Source organism: Equus quagga, chromosome 1 (genome assembly GCF_021613505.1).
Source record: "Equus quagga isolate Etosha38 chromosome 1, UCLA_HA_Equagga_1.0, whole genome shotgun sequence".
Classification (NCBI taxonomy): Eukaryota; Metazoa; Chordata; class Mammalia; order Perissodactyla; family Equidae; genus Equus; species Equus quagga.
This window is the reverse complement of record NC_060267.1, coordinates 37,047,027-37,064,925: the sequence shown is the minus strand read 5'-3', so window position 1 is coordinate 37,064,925 and position 17,899 is coordinate 37,047,027. Positions and strand designations below refer to the sequence as shown.

Genomic DNA, 17,899 nt, shown 5'->3' with positions numbered 1-17,899 from the left:
TAATTTTTGTCAGCATATGTAGTACTGAATGACCATTAAAATACCTGAATTGAAACTATTCCAGTCTAGCAGTTTGTAAGATCTTGTGTTACCCATAATTCCGACAAAGGCTGAGTTCAAAACAGCAAATTAGTAGATCAGTTTTAGGTGCAGAATAGTAGGAAAAAAAAACAAAAAGCACTACAAACAAGAACACAATTGACAACACCACTCGACAGGAACTGGAAAGACACAGACAGCAGAGTTAATAAGAAGTAGAAATAGAAAGGAAAGGAGGAGCATGCTATCATAATCTAACATTAACTAAAGTCTATTATTTAAGATAAATTACCTTGATTTTTAAAACTACCCCATTCTTTCCCTTATGATCCTGTTGGCTTAATACTTAACAAAAAAGGAAGTTCTAAAACAAATAACTCCAAAATAATAATCCATAGAGTTAGCAGGTGGTAGTGGTTTTAAAATAAGACTTTTTTCCTTCTACACTCAGTGTGAAATGAAAGTTTCCCATATTCAGTAGTCAAAAAATAGCTGTAAGATTCATTTGAAAGTGCAAATACAGCTCTTTTAACATTAGCACATGCATCTCAGTCCCTAAGTTTCTCTCAGCAGAGTTAACTCGGTGTCATAAAGTCAACACATTATCAGTATGGTAGATGCTAATCGAGAGCGTTGTTTTGTTTTAATGTTCAACTTTTCTCAACAAATTGAAATTTTTCCACAAATAATTTTTAAGGGGCTTGTAGATTAATAAAATGTCCTTAAGAAAATGTTCCTTTTTAATGCCTAATACATATATAAAACAATCTAAAGAATGTGATATTTATATCAAAATAATGCAATGTTGGAACCATTAGAACATATAAATTGATTTGTATTTAACTGAAAATAAAACAAAACTAAAATATAACTTATACACCATTACAAGCATTTACATGTATATGACCATAATCTTTTGGGAAATAGTCCATTAGTAACTGAGAATTTCTACAGGTGAAGTGAAAAAATATTCTGAAAGGGGAAGAAAGGAAGAGAATGGAAAAGCTGGTAATTACAATACACAAACGTAGTTTGTAATAAGGATTCCTATTTTCTTCCCAGGCCTGGATTCTTACATTTCTTACACAGCTAGAATAAACTGACAAATATGAATAACACCCAAAAGTCGCTTTTAAAAAAGTAAGGCAACTTTAAATACAGCTCTCTACTTAAACTTATTTAAGTAACCTTCACTTGTTCTCCCAGACTCTACAGCTTACTCAGAGTACATGGAAGCAACAATAAAAGTGAAATGCTTTCAGGAAACAGAAGACATCACCAACAATTGAATATATTTGTGAAACTATTGTTGGAGCTATTATACCAGTGGGTGTCATCTATCAAAATATTTGAGTCAATGGTCCATGGAAACATGGGTAACTAGCCTTGGGTCACACAGTTAATGTCAGGTATCTTAAAGCAGTATTTCCTTGCACTTTCCAAATAATTCAAGTTCCTAAACACAAAGCTGTGGAACTTGGTATAGCCTTCAAGGTCTCAATACATTAAACTGCTAACAGTCTAAATTTGTCTTTAATTACTACAGAATATACAAATACTACATGAAGAAAAGATCTTAAATTGACCAGAAAAATAAGGAAGAGGGAAAAAAAATAATAAACCACAGAAGAAAAAGAGAAGACTGATGCTTACAAGATGCATTTGCTCAGCTTCAGTGAGATAATCCTAGCTAGTACTGCTTTTCTGAAATCCCATTCAGGGTCTAAAAAAATTCCATTCTGTTTCTCTGTAATTATTAACTCAAATGACATCAAACCACAGGGCATAGATTAAATTTGTTTAAGTCTTTTAAATGGTAACGCTCTGTATCCTCAAAATCACTATCCGCAATGTTTTGCAAACAGTAATTTCAAAGCATTTTACTCTTCTTATAGCTGTTAGTACAAGCTTCAGGAAGAGGTTACTGGAAGTGACAATTTAAAATTTTAAAAACTATATATATATGTGTGTATATGTATATATGCCAAATAAGAATACTAATATAACTTCAGGTTTAAGGTATGTCATGAAAATAGTAAGTGACCGGAGCAAGTTACTGGGCATCTAATCAATGAGAGATACAAGAGCACATTCCATACAGCAAGTTCCTACTACACTTATCATGCTTATTTTAGATTTAGAAAAATCACCAAAGCATTTCTCATCCAAGGGCCTGAAATTATTGGGACTTTGATGCCTTTCCTCCTTTACAAACATGGCCCCATGTTTTAAAGAAGAGAGCCTGTTTTAAAGAAGAGAGCCACTATTTTTACTTGTCCACTTATATAGAACACACAGCTACATAAAAGAAACTGAGGAACCACAGACAGCAGCTTTTTAAAAAATTCTTTGATATTCTACACAATGTTTACAATTACATTTTAAAAGAATGCTTCTTTTAGGAACAAGGAAGTTACTCAAATAATCTATAAAGAGTTACTGCTAGCAAAACAAATTAACTTAACATCTTAATGGCCACAATGGTCAAATTATAATATTTGTTATCTGCCTGGGTCAAAGAAAACAGCTGACCCAAAAGTTTCTTAAGGATCCCTCAAAGTGATACCCTAGCCAAAAACGAATGAAAATTTGTTTTGTATAAAAAAGTAACTAAAATCTACTTCTACTTAGTTTATTTTTAATTAAGATTACTGCAAATGTCTTAAAGCAACATGTGCCAGTTTATATCTTCTTTTTCATTTCTCTTTTCAGATAGATTTGGCTTAAAAAAACAACATTATAAAAATCATGTTTAATAATCACCATTTACGTAAATGAAACACGGAAAACAAACTTCTAAAGGACATACCAGGATTGTGGATACGATCCAAAAGCTTCACAGAGCGTGCACTAACAACGCCCCCAACGTGCACGAGAAATCCAGGGGGAAACGCCGTCAAGGTAAAAAATGGAAATTCCTAGTAGAAAGAACGAGGGAAAAATACAACTCACCATGTGCAGAGTACAAAAAATATGCTTACTAAAAACCTTGTCATAACGAAACGAATTCTATCCCTTAACAATAGGTGACCAATTACATATTATACATGCTCTGTAATTAAAAGTTTCTTTGGATGTTGAGAATTCTAAATCCATTTTCCCATATATAATCATGTTATTCAAAATCCGAACACTCTTTTCATCAATTCTCAATGAGAAAAAAAGTTCTCAGAGTTCCAGTTTGAGATATCTGAACACACTCCTCTTTCCTCTCTCAAAGTCCTACTCTGACGCAACTTAACAATGAGATGAGGGATTCCCAGCCCCCTACCCCATATCTACTTCTCAATGGGGTAGACTCCCCCTCACACACACACCCAACTCCAGGCTACTGGTAAAGACTCTGAAGGCCTGGGGCAAGAGACCTAAAAGAATGTGGGACTGAGGGAGTGAAGGGGAGAGGATGAGCACTGTGGGTTAGGAGATGTGCAGAAAGGTGAAGCTAAGGGCAAATACCAAGTTGAGGTGGGTAGAGAATCGCTGTGTGGATTATTTACTCTATCAACATCAGGCCAGCAGGAGAAAATGTAAGCACACAAATGTATATTAAGAAGGGGAGAGGGAATACAATTCCACAAGTTCTTCCAAGCTTATTCTCCCCTTTTCTCTCAAGGACATCAATCCCATCAATTTAAAGACAAAGACAAGCATGCAAGAGAGAAATGGTAGAGAAAGGAAATTTACTGAAATAGCAGCCAGGAAGAAAGGGGAGCTCCTGTGGCTGTACAAATATAGAGGCCTCTCAAATTACACAAATTGGGTGCAAGTAAGGGAAACTTAGTATCTGACTTGTCTGGCTGCAAGATTAATGTAGCCCACTTAACCAGAAGTCACTTACCAGTAGCCTCAGCTATTCAGAACATAACTGAGAACTGGAAAATAAGCAAAACAGGGCTCTCAGCAGTCAAAAGAACTGTTACAGTTCCAAGTACTAAAGTTTATGTACTTCATTCATAAAAGATCCCCACAGATCATATTCATACAATTATATATAGTAATTATAAATATATAGCTTTAGGAACATATTCTAAAATCTATCATTATCTTTTTTTCTGGACCACAGCAGATTAAATGCAGCAAATAAAAGCTGGGAGATAAAGAGATACTGAATAGTACTAGAAGCAGGCACATTAAAAGCAGCAAGATTACTGACTGGCTGCTTAAAGCATGGAGAATAAGAACTCACCAAAGCATAGTTCACAAAGCATAGCAACTTGGAGCCATTTACACAAAAGCAAACAGTCCTGCACACCTCAGTAACCCATGAAGATACACTATAAAATATATGTATGCATATGTGTATAAATATATACACACACATATATTTAGAAATAAATTCAGTTAGAATTTAAAAGTAATCTTTAAATTAACAAGGGCAAGAAAAACCTAGGCTATGTGAAAAAAAGTGAAAAAGCAGTCTATGAAAGTGGATAGGCAGAGCCAGCCCTGATGGCCTAGTGGTTCAAGTTCGGTGCTGTAGCCCAGGTGTGGCTCCCAGTCACAGAACCACACCACTTGTCTGTCAGTAGCCATGCTGTGGTGGTGGCTCACAGAGAAGGACTTACAACTAGAATACACAACTATGCACTGGGGCTTTGGGGAGGAAAAGCCAAACAAAAAGAAAAATGAGGAAGATCGGCCACAGATGGTAGCTCAGGGTGAATCTTCCCCAGTTAAAAAAAAAAAAATGGTTAAGTTTGGTCCAGCTGATAGGCAGAGGGAAAGGAGGAGAAGGGAGAGGACGGGAGGGGAATTTCACTTAGATGTATTATAAAATGTTTAGTCAAAATGCCTCCTTATTTCCATCTAAACTTTTTAAATATAAGTTTTAAATGAGAAATGTACAGGTAAGCTTATCTTCTCAGAAAGTTAAGTATTAATAAGTCTGGTCTTTAAGTTTTTTTTCAATTTTAAGAACACAAGTTTTAAAAGTTCCTCAAAATACTGAAGCATACTATAAAAAAGCATTTTACATTTAATCTTTATACTTAACCATTTTAAATATTCTGGACAAAACTCACTGAAAATAAAACTCTTTAAAGCTAAATGGAAAGCAGTACCTCCTTCTAAAACTGAGAAATAAATTAGGTAAAATTAGATATTGGAAAATATCCTCATATAAGACTTTAGGTAAGTATGAAAAATCAAATCTAAATGATCTCTCTATTGGGAATCCTTGACTCCTCTCCCCAAATCTGAGAAGATGGGATAAAGGGACGAGAGCGGAAGCATCCCACTGGGGGTAGAAGTAACAGAAAAAGAGCCAGCAGCCCACTCTGCCAACTTCAACTCTGTCCTACATGTCCCCAGTTTATCTAACAGCTCACCCACACACTTTAACACTCAAAATTTAACCTGGAGTAAATAAAAACAGCAGTTATTCAACCAAAACTACGGCTTCAGACAACGCTCTCAGAAGGGCTACTACCGACACCTACAGCCCACTGTTCAAACTCCTACCATCTCCACTATCAACACCAGCAACTACTATGGTGTACTTACAATGTGCCAGGCCCTGTGCAGTGTCTTGAAACTATCCTTCATAATCTTTACCATACGCTGAGAGGGAGGTACTATTATCTCCACGTTTTAGGTGAAAAAATGAGGTCAAGAGGGCCTAGAGTCTTTCTCAGCAATAAACTTATCATCTGGTGAAAACACTGAGTTAAGTCAATTTTAATCTCTAGTCTATTACTATCCCTGATGAATCCACAGGTTCTCTTCCATTGAAAAGGACAGCTTCCTTAAGATCAGCCCAAGCACACACTACTTTCAATGCCTAGATGAGAATTTCAGGAACTGTAGAAGACATTTTCTCTGGGAAGTCCTTATATTTAAAGTACCTTGCCTTCTGCTACCAAGGTAAGACTTCATAACTTGATGCTTTGACATTAAGCCAAGTGCATGCAGCATAAATCCACTTAATAGCATGTGCTCAGAGACAGGCTAGTTGAAAAATCTGAGGGGCTGGCCAGGTGGCACAGCAGTTAGGTTTGCACGTTCCGCTTTGGCGATCCGGGGGTTTGCTGGTTTGGATCCCGGGCGCGGACCTATACACCGCTTGGCAAGCCATGCTGTGGCAGGAGTCCCACATATAAAGTAAAGGAAGATGGGCATGGATGTTAGCTGAGGGCCAGTCTTCCTTGGCAAAAAAGAGGAGGATTGGTGGCAGACGTTAGCTCAGAGCTAATCTTCCTCAAAAAAAAAAAAAAACAAAAATCTGAGAGCACAATGAGAATATTTTTTTTAAGGTTTAAATAGGATTTTTCTCAAAGATACTTAGTTTATTTTTTAATCAAATATTCTTTTTATTATCCCAAGAGACCAGAGTAAACTTCCTAGATAAGAAGCTCCATGCCAGATTCCTACCATGATTTATTGTATAATTTTACCCCACTTCTAAAAAAGTTCATAATTTATCAAGAGTTTGCTTTACATCAATGTTTGCCAAAGTGTGTTCCTTACTAACAGGTTTTTTAAATGGAAAACTCCCTGGTAAAATACATTTGGAAAATACTAGATTAAATTATGTCAATTGGGTTTCTCTCTTGAAGAAAAATATACATCCCAGAATTTAAAAAGTAACTTCATTTTTCTTACAGGTGAAAGAAGAATCATTGAAAAGTAAATCTATTTGCTTTACATTAAATAGTTCATAGGCAGAACCTAAATCTAAATAAAACTTTTATCTCCATTTCTCATCTCCCAATAATCTAACACCTATTACCAAGATCTTGTCAATTTATTTTTTAATGTTTTTGTGAAAGAAAAAAAAAAATTTATTTTTGAGAACTGCTACGTGAATAACCCATTTAAATAAAAGATGTTGGACAAATAGTTTCTCTTTTCCTCAGGAAGAAAAAGCCAAAGAATTTTATTAAGGGTGACAAGGGGTAGAAATGAGTATTTTAAAAATGAATATAAATATTTAAAAAATTAATATAAATATTTTTAAATGATATAAGTAGATCATGTGTTCAGCTGGATCTAGTGTTCAACTTGGCAGAGATAAGGGATATCTGAATATATATGAGAAGAATTCTTCATAGTTCTGTACAAAATTTTTCCAAAACAAAGCCATACTAATGGCAGCCGTAGGCGAATGGGGAAGCCAAAGATGATAATGCTTTTTCCATTTATTATGTACACAGGGTAGAGAGGTGGTCCCAGAAACTCAGCTAACTGCTGCTGCAAGGTTAGGTAACTTACATGTATTGCCCACTCAGGTTTTACAAAGTTGTAAGTGGAAACTGTAGTTTGCCACACCTCTGCTGTTAATTCCATGAAGATTATCTGGTAATGCATGCCCAATGCGTTAACATGTCCAAACTTTTAAGAACGTTTAAAAGCATATTTGAAAGTATAAACTTTATCCATACTAAATCCAAAACAATTTCCACTGATTAGTATTTTTTCCTTTTAAAGCTAGATGCTTTTAAAAGTTCTTAGTACAGAGAGTGAAGTCACAGGCACAACATACAGGCAAAATCTCATTCTATCAAATGTTAAGACAACCCAAGTTTTCCTGTTCATGTGAATTCGAACAATCTAATTAGATTACAGGCAATATTCCTAGTGTAAGGGACTCTGTAGAAAATGTAAAACTGGGAGGAGGGAGGAGATAAGAGCATTCTGACCTAAAAAATAACTGGACACACACACTTTCACTCTACCCTCTTCTTCATGTTTTTAGTCTTTCTCTGTATTTGAGTTCAATGGAGGGTTTGAATGCTTAGCGGGGCTTTTTGATGGCAGTAGTTGGCACGCCTGCAAGTGCGAGAGCAGATGAAAGGCAGTTACTGCTTGATAGGGTCTAAAGCAAAGACCTGGGACCAGCTAAATCATCACTCTGCTGAGTTCAGCTCTGCTCTCCCCAGCCTTGTCTAGAAGGCCAAGAGTGCATACACAGACACTTTGAGCACAAGGAAAGAAAGTCTAATAAAAAAAAATGGTTGTATTATTTATAATAATAGGATCTGAAAAACACTATTCTCAAAAGCCAACCTCTAGAAAAGAAATACTTTTGTTTTATAAAATGCCTTCTTTTACAGGTATTTGCTATGTTTCATCTTTTTTTGTAAATGCTAGTGTAAAATGCAACATGTAAAATAAAATTCTGTAAACGCTTATAACTTCCAAATGAGACATAATGAAAGCTATGGAACTGTGCCTTAAAATAACTAACATGACATATAAAATCATGCACTGTATTAGTTAAGTAGAAAAAAGAAAACGAGCCTCATAGAGCTACTAAATAAAAAAAAAAAAAACACATTACGAAAAGAAAAAAAGCTGGCAACATTTGTTAAAAGCTTAAATAAAACTTAAATGATCAAGATTAAAACTAGAAAAGCTACCAATACAATAGGCTTTCACACGTTCAGAAACATACCCGCCTTCTACAGAACCTATGAGGTGATCCTCCCTTAGCAATGAAGTTTATACAAAAAAAAAAAAAGAAAAATCATCCAAAAACTTTATTCATTTCCCATGTAACATATTTAACTAAACATTAAACTTACAATAATTAAAAGAGATTTATTCACATACTGAATAACTATATTATTTATGTTAATCTGTAGAAATATGGAATCTGTGCACTTCTTGGCCAGTGATGAAAATAATCTCAGCAAATAAGTATATTAATAAAGTAAGGAATTATTTTTAATATATTACAACTAAAACGTTTTTCTGGAAAAAGTATCTCCTTTTATATAACGTTAATGTAAAATTAGAAATGATTTTACTATGCAAAGGATATTTCCAAATAAACTGTTTCTAATAATAGATAATAGATAATAATAGATAATAAGATTGGAGGACAAAACAAAAATGATTATAGAATTATTCCAAATTAAAAATAATGATTCATAATAAAATATTCATCAATAAATAACACAGAAGCATGATAATAAAATCCTATTAACAGTGTAAGAGTAAAGAAGGTTGAGAGACTCTTACCCTCTGTTCCAATGCTGACTGGGTCTGTTGTCTTAAAAGGGCTTTAAATGGCCCCCCTTCTTTTCCAGCACTACCACTTCCCATTCCTACAGAACATCAGTACATAAAGAACAACCAAAAAACAACTATAGAAACAAAGTTGAATTGCATTCATCTTCACAAATATCATGAGTCAAAATCTGTTACTATAATCCAAACATTTAAAACATTCGGGATACAACTAAACACATATTTTACTCTATTTTATTCACAAAGTTTTCTTTAGAAGCAAGACGTCAAAGTCTTACTGATTGCAGCTAGTTTTAGACTTAGTCTAAAAGTTATTTTAAAAATTATGTTGTATATTATTTTTGTATAATATTCAGTTTTTGAAAGTTGAGTCTTCTAACAAAAAATAATCAAGATAACACCAATTACTTACTATGCTAACAATTTAAGAATAAGAGAAATATTAAATGTTCTTTTACAAGTAAATATAGAGAGGAAAACATTAATTGTGCTTTCTTAAAATATTCTAAAATTCTCTAAATAGCATGAATTTTAGGCAAGTGTGAAATATAGTCAAACCTATTTTCTGATAACTTCCCATCCCTACACGTAAGATTCATGAAAAACAGTATTCATTTTCATAGTTTTCAACACTCATTTGCAAAAATCAACATAAAATTTTTTTAAAAAACTAAAAGTCACGGACAGATAATAGACACACCACAAATGTACAAAGTTATGGATGAAAGAATTATATTTCCCAAGCTCTTAGATGTATTTTTTAAAGTCTTGATTTTAAATTTCTTTCCCTACCTTATTTTATTCTTTTGATAATACCAATAGACCAACTATGGTCAAAGGATTATAGAAAGCAGGGGACAGGTGAGAAGTCAGTGCTCCACAGACTAGAGTTAACAGTTCAATCCCACCCTTTCGAAACTGAAGCTACATACAGTCAGATTTACTACAGTGGCTTAAAAAAGGAACTAATTTACTTTTACATTTTTAGCTGTTCTTGGATAAGGAAACAAAGGTTAGCATGTGTATAGTCTCATTCTGTTCTTTAAAAATAAAAAAGAAATTTTTCTTGTAGTAACCTACACATGATTTTTAGAGACTATACAATACTAAACAGAAATGAAACGAAGATCTTCATATGAAGCATATTGAAAGCCGTAAAATAAAATGTAGTTTCGCAGAGATAAATGAAATATCAGAAAATACAGCAGAATAATTTGTAAATTAAGGTAATGGGCATAAAAAAATGAATAATGAAAGAATATCACAAAAATGAGACTTAAACTGATTCAAACAGAATAATTTACTAATGTAACCATATGGTTTAGCAACATAATGGTACAGGTCCAACGTGAATGGAGCTGGTGTGAAGGGAAAGAAAGTAAAGTATCTAAAACAGAAACTCTAGTAATAAAAAGTTAATAATTAATGGAAATATACAGATTTATGTTCTCAGATATATAATTTTTTTAATACATAAAATAATTTTAGCAAAATATTCATAATTATTCATCAAGTAATCCTCAATCATGTCTTCATGATAATTCTAATCATTTAACTCTGTCTGCCAATAAGAAAACAAGAAGTACACCTTGTGTAAAATACCCAATATTTCTTTATAGTATGAACTAATTAATTTCTTTTAAGATGACTTAAAATACAGGGATTAAAAAGCTGACATAATGTAATCCTACCAGAAGCAGCCAGGAACAGCTCTTCACTGAAAGAAACACTTTTCCTCAGAACTGGGCTGACAAGGCTAGAATGATGAGGGGGGAGGCTAGATTCCGAGAGGAGGAGACAGGACTTTTTAAGATGAAGGGACCCACAAGAGAGAGAGGGGGAGCTGGGACACAGGTAAATCCTAGGCCCTTGTGGGTAAGGTGCTGTGGAGGAAAGTAGCAGAGAAAAGATGCAGATTCAGAAGATGACCAGAAAATGCAGGATAAGGAAAGCAATGATGAAGCAAAACATAACAGTAAAAATGAATTTTAAAATGCATACACAAATTACACTAAGCATATGAAGTCATTAGCAAGACCATCTATTCAGCATAATATAAATAAAAGGCACAGTCTAAAATTCAACAAAACCTTTACAAATTTTGCATTCATTAAAAATTTTTAAATTACTAAATAGGATTTTATTCAATTCTAATCACTTCTAACTGATTTCTTAAAAACACTTAAATTACCCTCCTTTTTTTGCTTAAGAATGTGTAAGATTAAAATGTAACACATTTTACACATTTTTAAGGCTAGAAAGTTGTTGCCTCAAATATCAACACTTATTTGAACTGGTAAAACACATATCACTTATGAGTATTTTAACTGAATATCCACAACAAAAAAACAAACAGTACCACATTAAGCAGTTGTTGTTATTAATTTTAAATAAATAAAATAGTAACTTCTTTCTGTTCAGCTTCGAGATATATGTTAACACTTTTCTCTTTTCTCTAACATTTTCAATACTCAAATCTGACACAGTACTGACTGCATTTTACATAGATTTGAGTACTTAAGGGTCAAATACCCTTTGGATCACAAAAACTATACATGGCTAAAAGCCTGACTAAAAAAAGTAAAAATTAGCTTGAGTCAGGTGTCAAAACAATATCCTAACATGAGCATTCTAAAATCCTACTTCTACTAGTTGAGTACTTGGGAAAAAAATAGCAAAGTAAAACCCTGTAAAATGTCAAAAACTAAAATCTACAGAAATAACTCAGTATGAAATTTTTTAAAAACGAGACCTAGTTAAAAAACAAGCGATAGTTTTAACTACAAATAGAAAAACTTTCTCAGTCTCAGCTTGATTAAGTTTATTCTATTTTTGGCTCCCCAGTTTACATATAATAAATCAATCATACACAGCTTCTCTATTCTCAGGATTTCTCAAGAGACTGATTTCGTATACAGGTAAATTAGAAGGCAGAGAATCATGAAATATATGATGAATTAAAGTTTGAGAAATTTTAGAACAATAATAATTTTGCCATTTTAAATCTCCACGAGAAATAGGAATGCTGCTCAGGAGTATTCAAAGATATTTAGGGACTCATGACAAGGTCAAAGGACTAAAAATTGCTAATATCCTATAAATATGCTACTGAGGTAGTGAATAATTACAGGCAAAACAAAATAATTTATTTAGAGGCAGCTTATAAATACAGAAATACATGAGAATAATGCCTCTATTGTAAAGGAACTTTTCTTTTCTTTTTTTAGATTTTATTTTTCCTTTTTTCTCCCCAAAGCCCCCTGGTACATAGTTGTGTATTTTTAGTTGTGGGTCCTTCTAGTTGTGGCATGTGGGACGCCACCTCAGCATGGCCCGATGAGCAGCACCATGTCCACACCCAGGATCCAAACCGGTGAAACCCTGGGCCACTGAAGCGGAGGGCGCAGACCTAACCACTCGGCCACAGGGCCAGCCCCCTAAAGGAATTTTTAAAAACTAAAACTCTGGAGCTACAAAATAAAATGCAAATAAGTTTTCACTGATAATACAACTGATTGCCTACTAGAAAGCTAAGGGAAGAAACATCTGGTTGAGTTAATTTATTACTTGACAATCTTCTTTAGGTTTGGCCTTTTTGGTGAATTAAAGAAAAAGAAATAGAAAGACCAAGGAAATACTTTCAAAAATTTGTCTGTGCTATAGCAATGGAAAATAAAGACAAGAATATTGCAAAGTGGCCTGCAATATACAAATAAACAGCCAGTGCACAAAGTCTCAAAAATATTTTCAAGAAAAATTATTCTTCAAATACTATCCTGTCTTTCTTGTTTCGATTGTCATGAATTTCAAGGCCAGAATCTCATTCTTTATTTTAAAAAAAAAACACTTCACTACAATTTGAATGGTTCAGTTTTTATGACATGAATATGGTTAAGATGCCACATTCCAAAGCATCCATTACTATCAAATATCACATTATTTTTAGATGTTATTCATAATCACGTATATGTAAAAATAAAGCTTTTCTCTTCAAAGAATTAGGTATTCATAATTATCTTCTTTATATTTTGTGACATTTATAAAAATAGATATTAAATCTACAGGCTTTTTTTGAACATCCTTTCTTTACTTTGGAAGTAACACTGGTTCTAGAATTAGATTTCTTTTTATTATTTTCATAAAATCTGGAGTCATTTTATAAACTTCTTGTCTAGCACAAAAATAAGGTTATTAAACATGATAAATTAAAAATAACACAAACAAGAACTATGCAAAGTGTTTTCATCAATCTGGAGAGGAAACTGCCAGACAAAATCATTTACAAAAATTGCAAACTATTAATTTTTAGACATTTTATTTATTTTTTCTTAAGAATAATAATTTATTGATTTAAATAAGCTAATTCTGCTTTCGGGAGTATGAAATTAATTTGACTTTTTTATCAATTTTTTTATCATAAAACATATAAAAACTCACAGAGATTATCAAAATACAAATAAGAAAGGGAAAATTATAAATTTAATACACTGAGAAATATGCAAGAATAAGTAAAAATGCTATTTTATAACCTAGAGAGTAAGCCTAGCAAAACCAAACATTTTAAATAACAAGAAGTTAGTAAATAAATAGATATATGTACTTCAATATAACCATTTCAGTAGTTCTTAAGATTTTTTTCATAATAAAATCTTAGAATTAAATTCAGAAATGGAAAGAAACAATGAATTCAAAAATGCTTATACTGTATGAGGAAGCAGATTGCAAGCTACTAGTGTTACTTTCTATTCAAATGCTTTAAGATGTTATTCCTTTTAATGTGAGCATGAAATGAAAAACGTCTACATGCAAAAAAACATCTTTGACTTTACATCTATCCTACCATTAAATCAACAAATGTAGATCTCTGAGCAAGGAAATTTCTGAACTGTACAAAATGTTCATATTTTAATTGTAGTAACTGAAAATGATCAGCATTTACATTATCTTTTAACTTAAATGCCAAAAACAGGAAGAAAGGCTTGGATGGAAAGCCAATAAGGAACAGAAACAAATTTGAAAAGAAAAGACAAAAAAAAAGATGGGTGGAAGCGCCTTACCAGTTTTGGGTGTCAAACTCAAATCTGTGTCAGAAGAAGAGGACTGTCGACTGTAGGACTTGGAAGGTGAAAAGGAATAGGTTTGGTTTTTCAGAGGGGTTGAGGGTCCTGATGAGTGAGTATTGGGATTGGGATCTTCATTGAAGGGAATCCTGCCAGAAGAAGGTGGAGAAATATTAAGTAATCATGTGCCAAGGACTTGACAGAAGGCAGCATGATCCAAACACCAGGAAAGTATTGGGGCAGGGCCAGCAGTCATTTCTTAAGTGTGGAGCTGGGTCTGAGGCCAAAGACAACCAAATGCTGTTTAACCATTCATCATTCTCCAGATAAATAATTATCTGCATTGAAACAGTTAATAAGCCAAGTTAAAAAGCAAAAAAGCATGAAATGACAGACTAAGGGGGTAAAAAATATTAAAAGGAGAAATAAACGAAAAGAATAAATACGTGACTAAAAACATTTTCAAATAAACAATGCTCTTTTAAGTTACGAAAGAAAAAATGATGACTGTAAATGGTGTGTGTAAATATTCACAATCGTTTTTATATTTGCACACACACATAATCTTCCAAAGAAAAATATGTTTCCTTATCCTATAGCAACAAGAGTGCCACAGCTAAAAACAGAGCAGAGTGGAAAATGAATACAGCTACACAGAAACAACTGCATTTGATGCAGAATAGTCGCTTACCTGTTTTCCAATAGTTCTCTTCCACAGAATCAAACAGACCCTACTGTAATAGGTTTTGTACATAAAGAAAATGAGCAAATCAGAAGCTTTGGGATCTACTTCATTTAGAATCCAATGATCAATTTCATTTCTAGCCAAATGCAGAAATAATGGCAGAAACACACACTGGAGGAGTCTCCTAAAAACTCACAGTACACGTACACAAGATAGGGTCCTTAGAGGGTCTATGGAAGAGACTTTGGAAGCCAGAAGAACACTTTCACTTCCACGTAGTTAGAGCCTCTGTGGCGCCTAAATACAGTGTTTCTTCACTGCGGCTGGACTTCAAGTGAGAAAAGGAGGAAGCAAAGACTCATGGTATCTGCCTGCACTACCTGCCTGCCTGCCCTCGGCAGCCACTCTGCCCGTGGTCTGCCTTCCCCAGCTCGGGAGTCTGAGCAGTCTCGTACCAGTATAGATGAGAGTGGGAACAGACACAGAGAAGTTCTGAGTAAGTCGTGAGCCAGTAGCAGTGTGAATTGGGCTGTTGTGAGTCGAGCGGCATCCATGGCTTGGAGGGTGAACCAGCGGAGACCTGAGGGAATTTGTGGTCAAAGTGGAAGAAAAGAACACAATACATACAACAGAGAGCAAAGTTATGTTAAAATAATTTCAAAGGACCTTTAGTTAAGGAAGAGGAATTATTTCTCAATCCCTAGCATGCAAAAAACAAGTTGCAATTAAAAAAGAATAGCTCAATATTAATTTGTTAGGATAGAGTTATTAGTTTTAAAGGACCAGAGTAATAAATTAGGACTGTAAGAAAAAGAGCAAGCAGAATAGTCAGTGGAATTAAATAAGAAAAAGACTAAGATTCGGATTTTAAGTTGCTTTAAAATGTTATTATTTTGATCACCATAGAGCTTCTAGATGGTATTTTAGAGAGAAAACACTCATAAAAGGGAAAAGCCACATATAAAGTTCTTATATTACCTTTGAAACTGAGATATGAATAATTGCTGATATAATTAATTACATTTTTCAATGAAGAAAGTTTAACTAACAGGACTGTTTCTGTCTAGAATCTCAACACAGGGGCACTTAACAATATGAAAAATGACAGCATAAAGAGAGATGAGTGAACTGAATGGATATAAGCAGACAGAAACATTCCAGTATTTCCGGACACCAAGTACTTAGCTCAAAACCAGGTTACACTGGGAACAAAACAAAGCAAGGGGACACTGCTTTAAAAACACACCAATACCAATGTACATGTTTTTTGTCCAGCTCTCAAACAGAATATATTATTTAAACATAAACAGAACTTACCATTTAAACTACATTCTGAACTGAAATTTTGTAAGATACAACTTACACATCCTACAAGGACCATATCTACGCACATGTAGATATATTTGGATCAGATACACTAATAAATATTCATACACAACATTTAAATTTTTCACAAAGAAATCTGGCTAAAGGGCATAGTTACATTGGAGGGGAAAAAAAAGGTCAATTATATAACTAAGAATCCTGGACTTCATATTAGCAGTTATTTCACTGTGCAATGCCTTTGCTTACACACAAGGAGGGGGAAAGAATCACATGTGAATACATTCTGAAAAACTACCATATCCCCATTTTTTTAGAATTCAAATTAAAAGCAGGCCAAGAGCCCAACTCTTCTTGGCCTTTTCTTTTCTATTCCCAGTGGCCATTTCCAACAATCACAATTGGTCAAGGTTCAAACATAAGCTATCATTAATTGGCAGTAATGGTCTTTCATAGAGTCCACAGACTACTTTCTGAAAATATCACTGATTTTACATAGGACAAATGTTTCTGCTTTTGCTGCTAGTTTAAATTAAAAATGTGCTTAATATAACTGATGAAAGTCAAATATCTCATTGGTGACTTATTTATATTCAAACAACTGAGTGAGGTTTTCATTTTTGGTTTTTCTTTCTCTGTTGAAGTGACTAATGGAGTTTCTAAAAAGTCTAAGGACCAATGCTGTAGAAAAGAGAAATTACACCTAATGTCTATTAGGAAGAACTTTTCTTTTTAAAGTAGAGAAGCAATAAATCATATTTAAAAGCACTTCTACCATCAAGATAGTTCAGCTACAAAACACCCAAGAGATTTATACTATGCATTACTAAACATCTAAAAGAAAAAAACAAACTGATAGAGTAGAACGTACCATTAATAAAGGTAAAATAAAATGAACATTGTAAATTGTTCACATTATGATATCAAATTAAAATCCAAATACACTGGAGCATCACCATAATGAATTCTTGGAGTTCTAGTTCTCATCAACCTTGCAGGAAAGGTTGCCTTACCATAATACCTTAGTGGTATTTCTAATATTAAATCCATTCAGATGGGAACATAATCCAGACTACCTTTTATCAAATCTCTGTCTAGAATCAACAATGTTATAATTAAATACCAGAATAATTATAATCAGCTGAATCATAAAACAATTTTAAACTAGCACCCAAATTGATTCATTATCAACAATACAAAGAAGCTGGTTGAAATAAAGCAGCCTGAGTATTGAGGGTTTGTTTTTTTTTAATAACATGACTTAGATAGTAAGATGCCATTCAGAAAATCTTAATGAAGCAACTTAAATGCTTCACGGTGTGAATCTTTGACAGTTTAAGGCAATGGCTACAACAAAATGAAAAAGGAGAAAACTTACACAATCCCAGAAGATTTACATTAATGGAACTCTTCCTGAATGCAGGCAAAATGTATTCCCCTACTATCCACACAGCATTCTGAGACACCAACACGTAATATAGCTTTCTCGTTCCGCTAAGTAATTTTGTGAAAAGAGGAAAACTTCAGACAACACAGCTGCAAAAGCCAGGCCCCTTGAGGCAGTGCAGATAAAGCTGGAGGGGGGCAGGAGAAGGAGGAACCCAGGCCTTTACTTAAATTTGCTATGCTAAGAGAAAAAAAATCTGAATCCCTCAAAAAGTTACCTGCAATCTGACTTTACCCACAGCAGCAGGCAGTTCATATCTTTTTAAGACATATTTTAAATGGAATATAAAGCAAATTCACTCTTCAATTTATTTAAAAAATTATTTCACTTGTCAATGTATTTCCAAATAAAATTAGGCAATATATGTAACCCTGT

General features: G+C 33.6%; 1 protein-coding gene across 9 annotated transcripts in view; it reads right to left on the bottom strand.

The window, feature by feature from the left end:
* Positions 1-17,899, bottom strand: part of C2CD5 (C2 calcium dependent domain containing 5) — an 88,718-nt gene that overhangs the window by 45,606 nt on the left and 25,213 nt on the right. For 5 of the 9 annotated variants that reach the window (XM_046659885.1, XM_046659899.1, XM_046659917.1 and 2 more), the window contains exons 8-11: positions 14,067-14,218; positions 9,001-9,086; positions 8,432-8,464; positions 2,849-2,957 (exon numbers count right to left, since the gene is read on the bottom strand). In XM_046659885.1, coding sequence (XP_046515841.1) covers positions 2,849-2,957; positions 8,432-8,464; positions 9,001-9,086; positions 14,067-14,218 — 380 coding nt within the window. The remainder of the gene's footprint in view (positions 1-2,848; positions 2,958-8,431; positions 8,465-9,000; positions 9,087-14,066; positions 14,219-17,899) is intronic. The other 4 variants (XM_046659905.1, XM_046659913.1, XM_046659918.1 and 1 more) reach the window with 1 other exon arrangement.